Raw genomic sequence first — 17,542 nt, 5'->3', positions numbered from 1 at the left:
TGAGATGTATAAACCTTCAACAACAGTTCTCTAATTAGCCTTCCTCTTGGAAACCACGGAAAACTTCAAGTTTCCAAGAACAAAAACATATCCACAAAGTAGTGGAAGAACATTTTTAGCCACTGCAGCAGAACATCTGTGCATCAGATTGGATACAGAGCTCTGTTTCTGGAATTCCATGCAACTCTCAGCATATACATACCTAATTAATTCAATATGACTGTAGGTAATGAGCAGGATTGCTGCAGGTTTTACAAACAGTAACATTAGGCTTGTATTATTTCAGCAATTACGTTCTGGGGAAGAGGATTTGTCACTTTTCAAAAACAAAGAAACAAGGTGGAATTCTGTTTCTTCAGGCCTCCAGTGTTGAGCTAACGCAAGTGTTTGTTGCAGAACGTACACAGTGTGAGATGCTACCTGCAGTGGTTTATGGTCCTTAAATGACATTATTTCCTAGCTCAAAAGATGGACAATAAAGAAGTTGTATATAGTATTTCCTGAGATGTGATGTATTGTAATCTCTCTTTACGGTTAAGTTCCTTAACCATGTTAATGTAAGTGTTTCAAGTTCTAGCTGTGTACGGTCTTAAGTGGGGAACTGGTTAGGAACTGCTCTTGTCACACTGGATTGCTGTAAATTCTCCTCGTATTAGTTCTGTTGCCGTTATGTGACTTAAGTAATCTTTGGAATCATGCCTTACTCGAAGGAACAATAAAATTCATTGTTTTGTGTGCTTTTTTTTAAATGTAATTCTAAGGACGGTCCTCAAGAATGATACACGCGCAGCCATTTACTAGGTATTTTTTAAAAAGCGTTAAGCGGGCTGGGTATTTATTTAAAAACTAAGTAGGCTGAGGGGGCTGAAGCGCTGCGGGAAGCCGGCGCTTCGCCTGTTCCTTGGCGACCCGCGCTGCCCCACAGCCCGGCGTCAAAATGGCGGCGCCGGCCGTTCCCCACGCGGCCCCTCGCGGCTCCCGTGTTCCCCCCTCCCGTGTGCGTCATCAGCCGGCCGCGGCGGGCGGAAGTGACGCGCTCGCGTGGCGCTGCTCGTCCCGGGGCCCGGCAGCGGCGGCGGTGAGCGGGGGGGGGGGGGAGCTGAGGGGGTTGGGGGGGGGGGCCGGGGCCGGGGCCTGAGGGGCTCGGTAACGGAGCGGGGTTTTTGTGCTTTATTCGCAGGGGTTTGGGCTCTTAAACCCCAATGGGTGATGAAAAGGATTCTTGGAAAGTGAAAACTTTAGATGAGATTCTGCAGGAGAAGAAGCGGAGGAAGGAGCAGGAGGAGAAGGCAGAGATAAAGCGCATGAAGAACGTAAGCTGACAGGGGAGGGGGATCCTTGGTGATCCGGGGGGGGTCTCGGTGATCCGGGGGGATCCTCCGGGCTCGTACGCACGCTTCGTGTGTAATCTCTGCCCCCCCGTGCCAAAGCTTGACAGAAAACACCGTTTTCCTAGGATTTCATTTCATCTCTTACGTTATACGTGTCATTAACATCGTTATTTTATACAATAATTACGTATAACGCTAATATATATTAATAATTATTATATTTCTTCATTTCGTGGTTGTTTGTTAGAAAAATTAAAAAAAACAACAACAATTAAATGGCAGTGGCACTTCGCCTAAAAGCCTTTTAAGAGGTTTTGTAGAAAAATGGAGTTAAATGTTCTCAAATAACTTTTACGTTACTTTCTACAACTTTATACGGAGTAACTTTGCGTTAAAAAATAACACTAGTTAATATAACCGCTTAATAGTTGTTTGATCTTGTCTAATTACGTTGTGATTACAGCTGAACTGTTATAAATGTAATCTAGCTGTGTTTAGCTGCTTACACTACAAAAATCTCTCGTAAGTCAGCGTGCTGTACAGCTGGAGATTTTTCTTCCAAAAATGGAAGAGTTGAGTACTATTTTATTGTTCTTTGTGACATACAAATTACTTCCATTCTGTTTTTCCCCTTTCTTGTGTTTGTTTGGCAGTCGGATGATAGGGATTCGAAGCGGGATTCTCTTGAAGAGGGGGAGTTGAGAGATCACCGCATGGAAATAACGATCAGAAATTCACCTTACAGGAGGGAAGACTCTATGGAAGATAGGTAACGATGAGAGAACAGAGTTCTCGTCTTAGAACGTGTTGCTGAAATGAAATGGTGGAAGTGCTGAGGAGAGCATTTAAAAGTATCTTAATGGGAAAAAAATTAACTTTTTGAGGATGTTGGTGTTCTATCTTATCTCCTGTTACCAGGAGATGCCTAGATATCTCTTTGAAGGGCTGATTCAGGCTTAACAATATAGTGTGGTCCAGTTTTGGTTGCTACCTGAAATATTTTGCTCAAGATGTCGTTAAAGGCATGCTGAGTTCTCTTCGATGCTTAATTCATCCTCAGTTTGCTTGTGTATTAAAAGTTGGTGTGTAACAATAGATTGACTTTTCACCCATATGACTATGATTTTCTGTAATTTACTGTTAATGCTTTGATTCATGGGTATTATAGAAATTAATTAATAAAATAGGAAAAGAATGCTGTTTTTAAAATTAAGAGGAAATAACACAATTTGTTAGACAGTACATGTAACCTTCCTGAGCTGATTGATTTGCTTCATGTTGTAGAGGAGAAGAAGATGATTCTTTGGCTATAAAACCCCCCCAGCAAATGTCACGGAAAGAAAAAACCCATCATAGAAAAGATGAAAAGAGGAAAGAGAAGCGTAGACATCGTAGTCACTCAGCAGAAGGTGAGTGTTAATTAACGTGTTTGCCTGATGCTTCTTGTAGCTTTCTGAGGTCGAGCTGAACAGGCACTATATAGACAGTAAATAACAATTAACAGACCAGAGAAAACACTCGGATAAGACAAAGGAAGTTAAATTTGCGTTTTTTTTTTTCTTTGATTTTGTCTAATGCCCTTCAAAGAACAACAGGTGCATGTTTGCGTTTGAGAGGACAGTAACCACTTTTGTCAGGGACCCAGAGTCTGCTTTTGCTCTTTGAAGTCTTTTGTGCTTCTTTCTGGCTTTGCTGAGTCAGGGCAATGAACTATTTGTACCTGACTGTAAAGAGGCAAATATCCTTTCAGTATTAACGAGTCTAGAAATGTACACTTTGTATTCCTGTTACAACCTGTTTTTGGGTTGTTTTCAATGCATTTGTGCAAGATCTTACAATCTTTTAATTTTTTAACACCCTTTCAGATCAGGATTTTTCCATTAAGGAAAGTACAGAGAGCATAGAAATAGGTTATCATGAGTTTCATCTTTTCTACTTTTACTTTTTGAAAACAGGAGCATTAAATGTTTTGAACAGTAACACTCCAAAATTAATGTTTGCTTGTTTAGGGAAACATGCCAGAGTGAAAGAGAAAGAACGGGAACATGAGCGTAGGAAGAGACATAGAGAAGAGCAGGATAAGGCCCGACGTGAATGGGAAAGACAGAAACGGAGAGAAATGGCAAGGGAGCATTCCAGGAGGGAGAGGTACATCCACCCTTGGACAGACTAACAAAGAGATGAGCTGATTCCTCCTCTAAAAGTATCTCTAACCTTTCGTTGCTCTGAAATGACACACAAATTCAGAGCGAAAACTGGTAAGGTCTGGTGACAGTACCATGTTCCTGTGAATGTGTTGTCTAACTAAAATGGGTTCTTGACTTTGATTGCCTTTGTAAGTGACTTTATTACAGGAGATGTTTCTAAGTGAAATCATTTTCACTGTTTTACTGTAACAAAGACAACAGCAAACCAGTTTGGCGTAGTAGGATTTACTGACTGAACTTCCTTACTTTGTGTTTAAATCCTGGTAAGGGTGCAGAAGCTCACGAGTTTTCAAGCTGATGTCTTTGTTTTTAAAGGATCAGCTGAAAAGCTCCGTTGCTGTGGTGTTGTTGCTAATGAAATTGAACAGCCTTGTAGCTGGTTACGGAAAACAGTTCACCTTCACTTCATAATTTGAATTTGTAGTGAACTGTAACGTAACAAAAAAATAACAAAAGTTCTTTTCTAGGGATCGCCTGGAGCAACTTGAGCGAGAGCGAGAGAGAAAAATCAGAGAGCAGCAAAAAGAACAAAGGGAGCAAAAGGAACGTGAGAGGCGAGCTGAAGAAAGACGTAAGGAACGGGAAGCCAGAAGAGAAGGTAACTGTATAAATATTGTTTGAGCTCAATGTCTGCCACAGTGGTGGAACAGAGGTATAGAAAGCAGTTTTTACTTAGGTCAGTGCCAGAATTAACAACAACAACAACAAAGTGGGATGTGGGGTGGAGGCTCTATCTGGAAAAAAAATCTCTAAAGTTGTAGAAAGGGAAATAAAACAATGTCAGATGTCCTGGCATATGGAGTAGTCAATAAGTCTCTGGTTTTCTATAGAAACAAGGTTTATGTAATTGCTGGAGTCGTCGTGTGCATTGTGTGTGTGCGCGTGTGTATCTGTCATGACTGCAGTTGCTTCTGAGCTCCTTGGCTGAGTCTAACCCAATTTGGTAGAGACTAAAGTCTCAGAAGCAAGTGTGGTAAAGTTTTTGGAAAATAATTGGTAAGGGGATGGGGAGAGATCTTCTAAGTAGTCCAGCTCCGTAAAAGACTAATAGGAGTCAAGTGGGGAAGATCTGAGAATTTGTCAATTTAAACTCACTTCTACATGAGCTCTCACTTTGCATCAGATTTCTTGCTCTTTAAGTTCAGATCATTTTTGTTTAAATGACCTCTGTCCTAGCTTTCAGGGGTAAAAACCTGAACCCATTCCTGTGACAAAGATTGCTCAGGAGTAGCAGAAGAGGTCATGTTTATTGCTGTTCTTTCTAGTTCCGCTCATCCTGAACAGCTCCTTTGTGCTGGGTATTTTTGCAGGTCTTCCTCGATGTACCTAGCTTTCATTTCAGCTATTTTTATTGCTCTGAATGTTCTGTTGGCTCCTTAGCTGTTTTCATTCTTTTATGTATCCCCCTAGTCTGTCCACTTCTTTCTCGTGCTTTAAAGCCTCAGGTTTGGGGTGTTTACTGGATAGGATAGAGGGCATCTTGCATCTGTTTCCTAAGTATGGCAGCACGTTTCTGTAAGTAGTCCAAACCCATATTGTATTGTGCACGAGGTGAATCCTAGTCCTTTGTTCTCTTAGGTATCTTTGCTCTCCTAGATACAGTTAGGTTCCACTTCCACCCTTCCCCATGACTATTTTATAAGGAAAAATGTGCAAAGCAGGTGGCTGTGGCAGACAGAAGAATTTTAATTAGGGCAGGGAGATTTAACAACTTCCTTTGGTTTTGTTTTCACTAGTTTCTGCACACCATAGAACAGTGAGGGAAGAATATGGAGACAAAGTGAAAATGAGACCCTGGAGTCGCAGTCCATTACGACAGCAAAGAGACAAGCCTGAGCAAGGAGAGAGCAGGAAACCAGGTAGCATTTGCCACCTCATAATGTCTTTGCCTGGAGGCTAGGAGAGGCGTTCTGGGGTAGTGTGTGGTTTTTAGTGTATATCCCTTGTGCGCTGTATGAAAAGTGATGTCCACTTCAGCCCTGGTGGCATAACTCTGGAGTGTTGGAGAAGGATGGCACGTGCACTGTTTTCTAAAGCAATGCTTTTCTGCAGGTAATCGTGTAAGTGACAAATTGAATGAATCTTTCCTGTTCAGTAGTAGGTGTAGTCATTAAAGAAGTTTCAAAGTGAGTTACTTCATTCAGTGATGAAAGACAGCTGATTTTTTTTTTCTACTTTTGTAATTTAATTTCTTTGCAGATTAAAAAGGGATTGTTTGCACTAGTTCCACTTGCATTTGGTGTTAGGAACTAAGCTACCTTAAAAAGCAATCTTAGAGGGAACAACACAGCTTAAGCATGACTAATATTGTCATGTTGTAGAAGAAAACAAGTGCTTAAAGCAGCATTCTGGTTAGATGGTGAATTTTGTTTTCTAAGATAGAATGTGGTACATAGACAGTCCTAACTGTGAGTAGAGAAACTGCACGACTGACAAAAAGGATGTCTTTGTTTAAAGAAGAAACGCTCTGTGTCTGCTTTGTTAATGTGTGTAGCTGTAAAAATCAGTGTAACTATCTGAGGTAAGCTGAATGCCCAGTGCAGTCAGCTGGGATTGCAGGCAGAGGCAGGCAGTGAGTCCTTTGAACTTGCTGTTTAATCGATCAGCATCTATTTGTGTGTGCCCTTTCATAGTGATCTAGAGGGACTGCAGGAGAACAGTAAGCACTCACAGGAAGCACTGTGTACGTATGTTAACGAGGCTCTGTGTCGTGGTCATGCTTGTTATCACATTACGCCTTTATTTTTTTTGTAAATACATATCTGACGTAGAGGGGTGTAGGCCTATGTCACGTTTAAAAAAAAAGTCAACATTCCACGTTTGTGGCTGTTGATTGTGCACCACTGCAGCTCAGAAAAGCTGTCTGCCTTTCGAGGAGAGTGTGAAAATTTTTGGTTGCTCAGTATTGGATGGATATTCAGCACCAATTTAATGGCCAGAGAAAGTAAATCAGATATCTGGGTATTCATAGTCCTGTAAGTAGAAGTGAAATTCAGTTGGCACCCTGTTTTTGATTTCTGTGATATCATCAGTGAAAGAAGAGAAACCAGAAGAGAGAGATCCTCTTTCAGACTTGCAAGATATCAGTGACAGTGAGAGAAAAACCAGTTCAGCAGAGTCTTCATCAGGTAATCAAATGCAATGTAATAGATGCAATTAATCACGCAGTTGTCTGTTTGAGGAAACAGTTATTAGATAGTGTATCTACTTAGTTCCCTGTTTTACTATTCCTCAGCGGAGTCTGGATCAGGCTCAGAAGAAGAGGAGGAAGAGTCTAGCAGTGAAGGATCTGAGGAAGAGGGAGAAGAAGAGGAGGAGGAGGAGGAGACAGGAAGCAATTCTGAAGAAGTGTCTGAGCAGTCAGCCGGTGAGTAATGTAAAGCAGGTCCCAGTGTGGTGTGTTACGGCTTTTCTTTGCTTCCCATCCTGTATTTTAGTTGGGTATTTTCCTTTTCTCTTAGTCTAGGATAGGCTGAGACCTCACAGGTCAAAGTAGCTAAAAAGAAAAAAGAACAAGTCACATTGTAGTGTTTTATGTAAAGGTAATACAATTATTTGTCTAAGAAGCCAGATAAGAAAACTGAAAGCCATTCGTGACTTCCTAAATGGTGTAATGCTAACAGTTCAAATAAGTTTGTATTGGACGGTAACAGATAATCTGTAGAGAACAATTCTGCACTCTGCGTGGGGGTGGTGAGACACATATATCTCTGTTGGTTTTGAATTGTTTCAGTTGCAAATATCAGATTTTTTTTTCATTGCAGTACAAGTACATGAACATAAAAAAAATTAAAAAGGTTTAGTAAAAGAAGTCTTACAGCCATTCTCGTCTTTAATTAATACAGAAAAAAGCACAGCAGCCCACTCTGGATATTTTTCTTTAAAAAAATATCTGGATATTTTTCTTTAAAGTCCATTAGAATTACTAAGCAAACATTCATTAGTCTCCCAACTAATGTTGAGTTGTTGAGTTTGAGGAAGCATTTGTTTTCCAAGTGAAAAGCAAGTATGAGGTCACGAACTAGACAACAGTAAAGAAGGCACAATAAATTAGAAAAGCATTTCAACAGTGATCTGCATTGCAATCAACGACTGAAGTGCTGAGTTGATTCGGTTGAACTGGGTTCTGTCTTGCAGAAGAAGTGAGCGAAGAAGAAATGAGTGAAGAGGAGGAACGGGAGAATGGAAACCACATCCCAGTTGGTACAATGCAAATACTGAATGTATAAAGAAATGGTTGTCTCAATTTTTGCTGCTAAATCTATTTCTAAAAATATTTTAAAATATTTGAAATCTATTTGTTGTTGCAGTTTTACCATCATTCTAAGGCATTGTGTGTTTTGCGTTTTAAGGCCGTTCTCATGTCAGCATCAGAAATTCCTTGAAATCTGAACCAAGGTCTAGGTTTAGAGGAAATCAGATCCTAGTCTAATGAGCTGCAATTTCCTTTTTCATTTTGGATCTCTTGTCTTGGTCTCTCATCAAAATAGCTTTGCAATCATAATGAGAGATAGTTGGTCACTTTTTTTCTTGTGTTCTGTTAAAGATTTATTTTTTTGATGTGCCGTGTTTAACTCAGGAAATTGTACGTACGTGACTATAAACTGGAATGCTTGAAAGCATCATCTCTCTGCAAACAGGAGAAATTTGGCTTCTTCTCGTTGACCTTCAGTATTCCACCAACAAAATTTGCATACCTTTGCTGTCTTATAATGATCAGTGTTTCTCTTCCCTTATTTGTCTAAAGCTGAACTTAATTGTTCCAAATGACCCCCTCTTTCCACGACTGATTCTGACTTTTGAAGTTACAGAGTCGAGGTTTGATCGAGATTCAGCCGGAAGCGAAGTGGAAGAAGAGGAAGTAGGGGAGGGGACCCCCCAGTCCAACGCGATGACAGAAGGAGACTATATTCCCGACTCCCCAGCCTCTTCCCCCATTGAACTGAAACAAGAGCTTCCTAAGTACCTTCCTGCACTTCAGGTAGAGGATCTCTTACAGGGTGCTTGAGCATGGCATACATAAGTAGATTTCAGGAGCTGCTTCACTAACGTGATAAACATTTGCAGTAGCATTTATGCATGAGATAGTTTACGGGCAGAATATGTTTTGCTGACTCAACATCACAAAATACGCGTTTCTGTGTGGAATATTACTGCCTTGACGAGTAAAAGACATGCATGGAGCACAAGTGAGATGACTTTTACATATAGATAGAAGTATAATACCTTTGATTATTACTAACCATATTGTTCAATTCTCTTGGCAAATTTTAACTATTTCTGTGAAGTTGCGTAAGTTTAACTTATGTCTTCTTAAAACAAACAAGTGCAATGCTCCTGCAGACACTCCAGAAGTAAATGTTGCCTCTCTATTTTCTCAGGGATGTCGTAGTGTGGAAGAATTTCAGTGTTTGAACAGAATTGAAGAGGGAACATATGGTGTGGTGTACAGAGCAAAAGACAAAAAGACTGGTTAGTATAAGCGGTCTCCAGTTATTATCTTCATGGTATTAGCTAAGCATTGTGTCATAATTATCATCTAATGTAAGAACATTTCAATCAAGATCTGTGTTGCCACGACAGCTATTGTCATCTGTAGGGATTGCTATGAATTTTGGGACTAGCAAGTTGAAAGCTTGCTAATTGACCTGTTCTTGAAAATGTGGAATCAGCAGTGTCATGCGTAAGAACTACACACAAGTTGCATCTAGTGTGTTTTGCATTTCTGTAGACTCTTCTGTTGCACAACTGCCAGTGGAGCTTTATAAATTCAAACAACCTTCACAATAACTGACCAAGGAGTACAGAAAGGGGAGTCTGTGGTAGAGTGAGAATTACAGCTCGGGTATCTTGCCTTGCAGATTGCATTTTAAGCACAAAACTGATATTCTTTTGTACCAGTCTTCCTCCCTAAGAAAGGAGAAAGCTGTAAAAAGTTAATTTTTCTTTTAGCTAATTTCTACTTGTGTCCCATATATAAATTTAGAGCTGCAGTTATATGCAAATTATGGTTCTGCATCTACATTGAGAAACAAAATGTTTAAAATGCTTCTTCCTTTTTTGAGGCTAATTATGCTTTTAAGAGGACATGGACTTTGACGTATGGGTTTTGCTAGCAGCTATTTGAGTTCAGAAGTAATTTCTTTATTGGATGCTAAAACCAGTTAATATGATTTCGGTTTCTGGCCCATTAGGCAATTATTTCTGGTTTGTGATTTGCTTTAGCTAGTTAACAGATTGATTGGTTGGTTGAATTTAAATAAGTGTGCCACTAGGTGTCACACTAAACACAGCGACTGATAAGAGAATTCACAAACGCAGTGTTTTGTGTGCCATGAGTATAGACTGCAGTATTTTGTTGTAGAAAGAAATTTCCATACACAAGTGGAGTTATATTTTTAAAATTCAAAATCTCTTTTCTTACCTGGTTTGTAATGGCAAGCCTCTGGAGGAAATTATTGCATTTCCTATGGATGGTGCAAGAATCAACCATCAGGTCATTTCTGTGTTTCTCTCCCATGCTGATTTCTCAAGTGAAAGAAATATTTGCTTGAATGCTTTAACAAAAACTGTGATATTAGTGTAGCTTTTCTTTTTCCCTGGAAAAAGATAATGTAAGATACAATCTGTTCTTTTGGCTCTGACCTCCATTTTTTCCCTGTAGTGTTGCCATCGCTAGTGATATGTTACTGTCTTGCAAGCTGGTCATTTTCAAAGAGAGCTGTAGCACAGTACATTAAGTATCTGCAATTTTCAATAGAAGTGGCAGATGGTGAAGAGAGCTTGTGAAAATAATTGTGTTCTAGAGCAGGCTTAGAAATTATTGTTATTCTCAGGTTCCAACTGACAAGCTGTGATTTTGGTGACAGTTAAATTCTGGATGTCTCAGTTTCTTTGTTTATTTTAGAATAATATGACCTTTTGATCTCCTTTTGGGGAATGGGAGTGTACAGCCGGCATGGTTTCTCTGACTTCACTCATTTACTGGATATCTGCCATCAGCTTCTTCTTTTCCTTATCTGTCTTGAGGCGTTGGCTCAGAGGCTGACATAGCCATTATTCTCTATAATATCATGCAAAAGCAGATTTATTTAAATTGTTCGCTTTGGTAATGTTTTGAGTTGGGTCTTAAAAGAGACACAAACTGTATTTGAGGCATTTGTATCACCTCATCCAAACTCTGAGGATTTAGAGTTGAATAAGCTTTTCCTTTTAATCTCTTTTGGGATGAGTTATGTTGGAATATGCTAAAATTCATGAAGTAAATTTTGGATTTGGATTCTGTATTTTCTTACTTTTCCTTAAATTTGGCAGTTTTTTTGTTTGTCTGTTTTGTTTTTACACTGCTAATGCCAGACCGACTGTTCGTAAGTTCAATATAATGTCCTCTGTAACAGTTTTCATTCAAATGCATTAAAGTAGTAAAAGAACACTGGGGGACCTCTTAACACGAATTTTATTAGCTATATGATGGGGAGTCTGCAGTTAATAATTCTGTTTTTCTTGCAGATGAAATTGTGGCACTGAAGCGACTGAAAATGGAGAAGGAAAAGGAAGGCTTCCCCATTACATCTCTTAGAGAAATAAATACTATTCTGAAAGCGCAGCATCTAAATATTGTCACTGTCAGAGTAAGTCCAGAAACCTTCTATTTCAAAAGGATTTTTGTTCTTGAAATGTTGCCTCTTGGTTTTTAACATGCCTGATAAAAATGTTGTCATTTCTAGCAGAGCTTGTTAATATAAGCAGTTTTATACTACCTGTAAAACTAAATACATAGTTTTTGTCTATACAAAATCTGCCATTTTGCAAAAATAAGCTGTTGTCTTGGGAATCTAATATAGATTTTCTGTGGATTTTACCAATGGCAGGCTGTGTTTGTCCTCTTGCCAAGAAAATTCCTAAAATTCATTTTTGCATGCTATTTTTAATAGTGTGTGCTTGTATTGATCATTTGTTTTTGTGTTTTAGGAAATCGTTGTAGGCAGTAATATGGATAAAATATATATTGTAATGAACTATGTAGAACACGATCTCAAGAGCCTGATGGAAACAATGAAACAACCATTTCTACCAGGTACTGTTTGCCAGAGTCTCCTTTAATTGTCAGAACTGAAAAACTGACCTCTAAAAACCCCATTGTCTTTGGGCTGTACTGACATCAGGGAGCTAGCTTGCACGATGACATATATTGCCTTGGAATGTCCTCTGAGCCTTCTTTGGAATAGAGATTTCACTGCTTTTTCTCTGTCTAATCTGATTCCACTGACAGCAGATAAGATAGGAAGGTAGGCTGGCAGTGCTGGTATTCACAGAGATGTTTGGCTGATGAATCCAGTTCGCATGCTGAGGGTGAAACTGAAGTTCAGATGTGAAATTAAGAGGGAGTTTCCTCTGTGCTAGACTGGAAGCGAACACTGGGTTTTATTTTTGGCCACTTTGTTGAGAAGCATTAATTTCTGAGCATTACTTGGATGCATTCCAGCTATTCAAGTTCATTGTGCTGTACTGGCAGCTTTTTGGGTTTAACTGTTTTTGTTCTACGACACATTTTTATGGTACAATCGATGGTGTGCTTTTAACTCGACATCCCTTCCCCTCCTCCCCCTTTTCTCCAAGCAAACAAAACAAAAAAAAGAAGACAGATTGCGTCTTTTAAATGTATTTGGCTTCTTTTCCCTTCAGGTGAAGTGAAAACCTTGATGATTCAATTACTACGAGGAGTCAAGCATCTTCACGACAACTGGATACTTCACCGAGACCTGAAAACTTCCAACCTGTTGCTCAGTCATTCAGGCATTTTAAAAGTAAGAAGTTCATGAAATGTAACCACACTTACAGAAAATCTCGTATTGCAGAATTACACTGCATTGTCGCTATGTTAAGAGCTGGACAGGATGTTTTGATATAATAAAAACTCTTTCCTCGGATGGAAAATGACTTCTCTGTGGGGTTCTCTTTTCATTCAGGTTGGAGATTTTGGACTAGCCCGAGAATACGGATCTCCACTGAAGCCTTACACACCAGTGGTTGTGACGCTTTGGTACAGGGCTCCAGAGCTGCTCCTTGGAGCCAAGGTTTGTGTCTCTTTATTCTTCTGGGAGCTAGAGGAATAACTTTTCAGACTAACTTTATTTTATAATTCATGAACAAAGTATTAGTATGCTCGGTTCTTTATATTGACTTAGTTAGAAGTGGAAATTCTGAAACTTCAATTTTATCTTTCCCGTTAACAAAGCTAAAAAGGTTCCGCTTTGCACAGAGGATGGGTGGGTGACAGATTGAGCTGGTCTCCGTTATATTGCTGATGTGGTAGTGCTGCCGGACTTCTGTGGATTGGTGGGAACTGCCACTGCGATACCAGGCAGCTGGATTTCTTTGTCTTGGTCTAAAATCTGTGACACCCAAGAGCAGAACAAGGTACTGGCAACATTCTGGCAATGTTCCCTACCTGTTATCTACCACACCAGAATAAAAATACTGCACTGTCACCAAAAAATATGGGTACAAAAGTAGAAGAAGCCCTATGCTATCTGTCAAAGATGTTTTGTGAAAGGAGAAAAAGCTACATGTAAGAGAAAAGATGTATCATGGAGATCAAGCTTTGTGCCTATAACCTGAGATTTCTGTTGTGGGAACATAAGGGCTAAGGACCTCTGTGAAACACAGGGCAACTGTAGAACACTGTGCTAGCTGTAATGCTGTTTGAGTGAAGCATTGTGGCAACTTTCACGCTTCATCGTGGTGTATTTTTGTATTTATGGGTATTACTCTGAATTCACAGCGACTTTGACTTTTGAATAAATACAGTTGAGGCCCATGTCTTGGGTATTGGGATGACTGTACATGTTCTGGTCAGAGCAGATTCTTCTTTTCTTTTTTTTTTTTTAATCTTACTGATTTTATAAGGTACCTTCTTTCTTTTTTTTAGGAATATTCAACAGCGATAGACATGTGGTCTGTAGGGTGCATATTTGGAGAGTTGTTAACCCAGAAACCATTGTTTCCAGGGAAGTCAGAAATCGACCAGATTAACAAAGTCTTTAAGGTAACGCTTTTAACACCTCTGGATTCTAACTGACTGGTTATAGAGGCAGCTATAGTAGGGCAGTAGGAAAATGAAAGTGCTTGTAGCTCTTTGACAAAGATTCGGCCTTAATAAAAGGCTCACTGCTTTGTTTTTTTGTTTTACAGTACCAATGCTAGGCTAGGGTTATGTTATGTTTTGTATTTTATCCGTTTTCTCTGGATATTTATCAACTCCTGTAACTGCATGATGAATAAGCAGAAGGGTTGCACTCTACAATGAGTTTATTAAGAAGACATTTTAATCTGTAGGATCTGGGTACTCCAAGCGAAAAAATTTGGCCTGGTTACAACGAGCTGCCAGCAGTAAAGAAGATGACGTTCACAGAATATCCCTATAACAATCTGCGCAAGAGATTTGGAGCACTCCTCTCTGATCAGGGCTTTGATCTGATGAACAAGTAAGTGCTAGCTTCTAGAATATCCTTGGGAAAATGTTTTCACTTGTACGGTAGTTGTGGAAAATGACTTGTAGTGAAGTGTGCTATGTCTTTATTTCTTTATTAGATTTAACATCTTGTCAAAACATGCTGAAGGGTCTGTGACATTCTTTCAGTGCTATTCCTCACTCACAATAGCTTTGTTCAGCGTACCACGCTCTTTAACACCTGCTGTTAAACCTCAGTCCAAGATTATTCTTGGACACCTATGTCCTAGAAGAACAGGAAAATGTTTTAGTAGTTTAGCTGATTGTTATTTTTAATTTTGTGGTGAGTCAGCTTGTGGAGCCTTTTTTGCAGTCTGCTGGTGGATCTTGTTAAATTACAGTTGAAAAAAGGAAGAAAAAAAAGTGTACAGAAGGCAGTGGAACCCATTCCATGTACAGATTTTGGGTAGTCAGGGCCAAAGGCTGGTAGGACGAACAGTACAGTAACACACGTTTCTGCACTGTGAAATGTTTAAAATAGTCAACCACGAGCTGTACAGTTATGTGGTGTATCTATATAATCTCAGTTGTCTTCTCTAAAAAGCAAAGCAGCCTTGTAAATATTTCAATTGAACCATCTTGGATCCCTTTTGAGCTGTGTCTGACTACCCACAGTAGCGTGGTGTCTCAATGATTTACACTTACCTAAACAGATCCCTAGCAAAGGCTCCTTTTGGTATGGAGTTCCATTAATTACAGGTTCCTGTGGGAAGCATGCTTTTAAAATTAGCTCTCTGTGTTAGTCCATTTATAAGCAATCACACTCGTTAACAGAATTCTCTGTTAGAAAGTGGAATATTCTAAAATGCATTTCTGAAGAATTTAGACTTTTGGGGCTTAAGTGTTTCTTCTTTCTGCCTGACTCCCTTCTTCCCTACTTCATTGTCTTTTAAAATCCTTTTCAGTTTTTTGACGTACTACCCAGCCAGAAGAATCACTGCCGAAGATGGTTTGAAGCACGAGTATTTCCGAGAGACTCCCCTTCCTATTGACCCCTCCATGTTTCCAACCTGGCCAGCAAAAAGCGAGCAGCAAAGGGTGAAACGTGGCACTAGCCCCCGGCCGCCTGAGGGAGGCCTTGGATACAGCCAGTTGGTAAGCACGGCACATGGGCAGCTGGCATTTTCTGCTGTCCTTCCTGCCATGGGCTGACAGATGCCCTCATCCTGATGTGGGAAAGGTGCATGAAGACTGTGTTCCAGTGGCTTTTCGGGGCCTGGAACTCTTAGACTCACCTGTACTTGCCTGACAGGACAGCATGAAAGCCCAGCTTTTGCTCTGTTCCTTTTCAAATCCAATTTGTGTTGGATTCACAGAGTCATCATGTCAATACATAGTCAAATATTTATTGCTCTTCTCTTAAAGATGCTTCAATGTCTTATTTAGATTAAAATTTTTTTAAAAGTCTGATTTTTGTGTTGGAGAGATGAACGCATGTGCAGACACTTACTGATATTGTGTGTGTTTTTCACAGGGTGATGATGATCTGAAAGACACAGGTTTTCATCTGACCACCACAAATCAAGGAGCATCTGCTGCAGGACCTGGTTTCAGCCTCAAGTTTTAAACTCAGAAAGAAGGGGAAAAAAAGAGAACCATTCATGTGAGTGGATTTCTAAGTGCCCTGGTTCTGTTCTTCCCGTCAGGGAGAGCAGATGTTTTTCACAGGGGGAATGTCATCACAGTATCAAAGGCTCTTGCTGGGTGTGGAGTATAAGTGCTGCATTCCACTAGAGGACTGGAATTAACGTGACAAGCCAAGGATCATTACAGAATTTGACAAAGGAAAACTTGAAGTACAATCCTGGAACAGTTTCTGTTTTTTTTTTTCTTCATTTTTTTTTTCCCTTGTAAATTTGTAGAATTAAAATACATTTTTAATTGTTCATCAGTGTGAAGGATTTCATTTCTTCACATGCAGCAAACTTGGTTGTTAGTGGCATTAAGTCTTCTAGAGTGGAAACAGGATTTTATTTTTTTTAATCCTCTCCCTCCCCCAGTCTGTGCTGACATTATTGCAGTATATGATCAGCCCAGGAAAACAACTTTTCTTTTTTTTTTTTAAGTAAGCTTTATGTGTCTGAGTGCAGTTGTTTGGGCAAGAAATCATAATGCTTATGCATCTTCTCTCCTGTTGTGTAGCTTGGAGAGGGCTGGGCCAGGCTGGGCTCGATACGCGTTGACGTTTTGGAGTGCACTGCTGGGCTGACCACTGTTCAATGTGTTGTATACATGTATTTATGATGGCACTGGTGCAAAAGAAGTACTATATTGTTTTATAAATCAAAAAGATTTAATATGGAGACTTGAAACTTTATTTTCTATAAAAAGTTCTTTTAAATATGTCCTTTTTCCATAGAAAGAATAACTTTTCATTTTGCTGATTGAATAATGCCATATTCCGGTCCTTTCTCATAAGGGAAATGTCCAGAGGAATTATGTTGGAAGCTCACAGCCTTCTGAGTCTGTAATTTATAATGCTGTCATTCTTTTCTGGGACAGGAAAATACTGGGGTATTCGTGCAGTCAGAACTGGGCAACGGTCCAGTTAATAGGCTCAAGTGATGAACATTCCAGTGTATTTTCAGAGGTTTTGGTTTTCTTTTGGTTTGTCTGTTTGATTGTTCGTTTTTTTACGGGATGGTGGCTTTGGACCTTAAAAATTTGGATTACTAAAATTGTAGTAAATTTACAAAACCATTTTTTCTGTGGCTAAATGAAGAACTGTTGTCTCTTCACTGATTGCCTAGTACTAAGGAGAAAAAGGTTTTCCACTGGTTTGTTAACGATGCATGATTTTAGCAAGACTTGTCTATGCAGGGTAGGAGTGGCGATCAGGAACCCACTGAAAGCAGTTTCTTTGCTACATCTGTACAGCCTACAGACAGGGAGAGCTATTTTGCCATGGCCTGTGCTGTGCTGTGAAAGGCTTAAACCATGACTGGATACTTTGTGTTTCAGGCTGTGCTGTGCATCTTGCACTTGGTGACATTATTTCCTCTTAGCTTCCTTGACATTGTTGCAGGCAGCACTGGAAGAGGCGATTTCCTGACACAAAGGGTTATTCATCTCGGTTGGGATATTTTTAGTACAACAAAACCTCATGCTGGATTACAATGGAAATGTAATGTGGTTATGAGAGAGATGTGTAATTCTTTTTTTTAATTATTTTTTTATTTTGTAGCAGGGAAATACCCGTTCTCCCTCAGTTACTGTACTGCAACTCCTGTTTTGGCTCAAACGTCTATTTTGGCACCGAGTGCTTGCCTGGTATGATTCTGAGCTTAACTGTCCATGCACCCATGCGTTTTTGAAGTTTACTTTATATTTATATTATAAGGTAACCGTGATGGTAAAACCGAATCCAAAGCTTATTTACTCATTGAATACGTGAGCAGTGAAAGGGGACAGAAATCCTGAAATGCTAACGGTGCTCTACCCGCAATGATTACTGATCTTTAACTACTTAAACAGGTGTGTCAGATACGGCT

General features: G+C 39.7%; 1 protein-coding gene across 2 annotated transcripts; it reads left to right on the top strand.

The window, feature by feature from the left end:
• Nucleotides 1–887: 887 nt before the first annotated feature.
• CDK11B (cyclin dependent kinase 11B) lies at nucleotides 888–15,937 on the top strand. 2 transcript variants are annotated; one of them, XM_080564448.1, is made up of 20 exons: nucleotides 888–1,078; nucleotides 1,181–1,313; nucleotides 1,985–2,100; nucleotides 2,616–2,740; nucleotides 3,341–3,479; nucleotides 4,006–4,136; nucleotides 5,275–5,397; nucleotides 6,571–6,666; nucleotides 6,774–6,905; nucleotides 7,676–7,741; nucleotides 8,350–8,519; nucleotides 8,920–9,010; nucleotides 11,048–11,169; nucleotides 11,510–11,615; nucleotides 12,224–12,345; nucleotides 12,508–12,615; nucleotides 13,470–13,586; nucleotides 13,877–14,025; nucleotides 14,957–15,146; nucleotides 15,526–15,937. In XM_080564448.1, exons 2-20 carry the CDS (start codon nucleotides 1,203–1,205, stop codon nucleotides 15,616–15,618), a joined length of 2,307 nt encoding a protein of 768 aa, XP_080420574.1. In that variant the 5' UTR covers nucleotides 888–1,078; nucleotides 1,181–1,202; the 3' UTR covers nucleotides 15,619–15,937. The 2 variants fall into 2 exon arrangements, with proteins under 2 accessions (XP_080420574.1, XP_080420573.1); XM_080564447.1 differs by having other exon boundaries at nucleotides 8,344–8,519.
• The last annotated feature ends 1,605 nt before the right edge of the window (nucleotides 15,938–17,542 follow it).

Source organism: Anser brachyrhynchus (genome assembly GCF_964034855.1).
Source record: "Anser brachyrhynchus genome assembly, chromosome: 21".
NCBI lineage: Eukaryota > Metazoa > Chordata > Aves > Anseriformes > Anatidae > Anser > Anser brachyrhynchus.
This window is presented reverse-complemented; position numbering and strand designations above follow the sequence as displayed.

Bases quoted from the DNA above. Each gene is read 5' to 3' on its own strand.
- CDK11B (XM_080564447.1), top strand. From the start codon at position 1,203: ATGGGTGATGAAAAGGATTCTTGGAAAGTGAAAACTTTAGATGAGATT. The intron at 4,137-5,274 runs GTAACTGTATAA...TGTTTTCACTAG, and splicing joins ACGGGAAGCCAGAAGAGAAG to TTTCTGCACACCATAGAACA. The intron at 8,520-8,919 runs GTAGAGGATCTC...CTATTTTCTCAG, and splicing joins AGTACCTTCCTGCACTTCAG to GGATGTCGTAGTGTGGAAGA.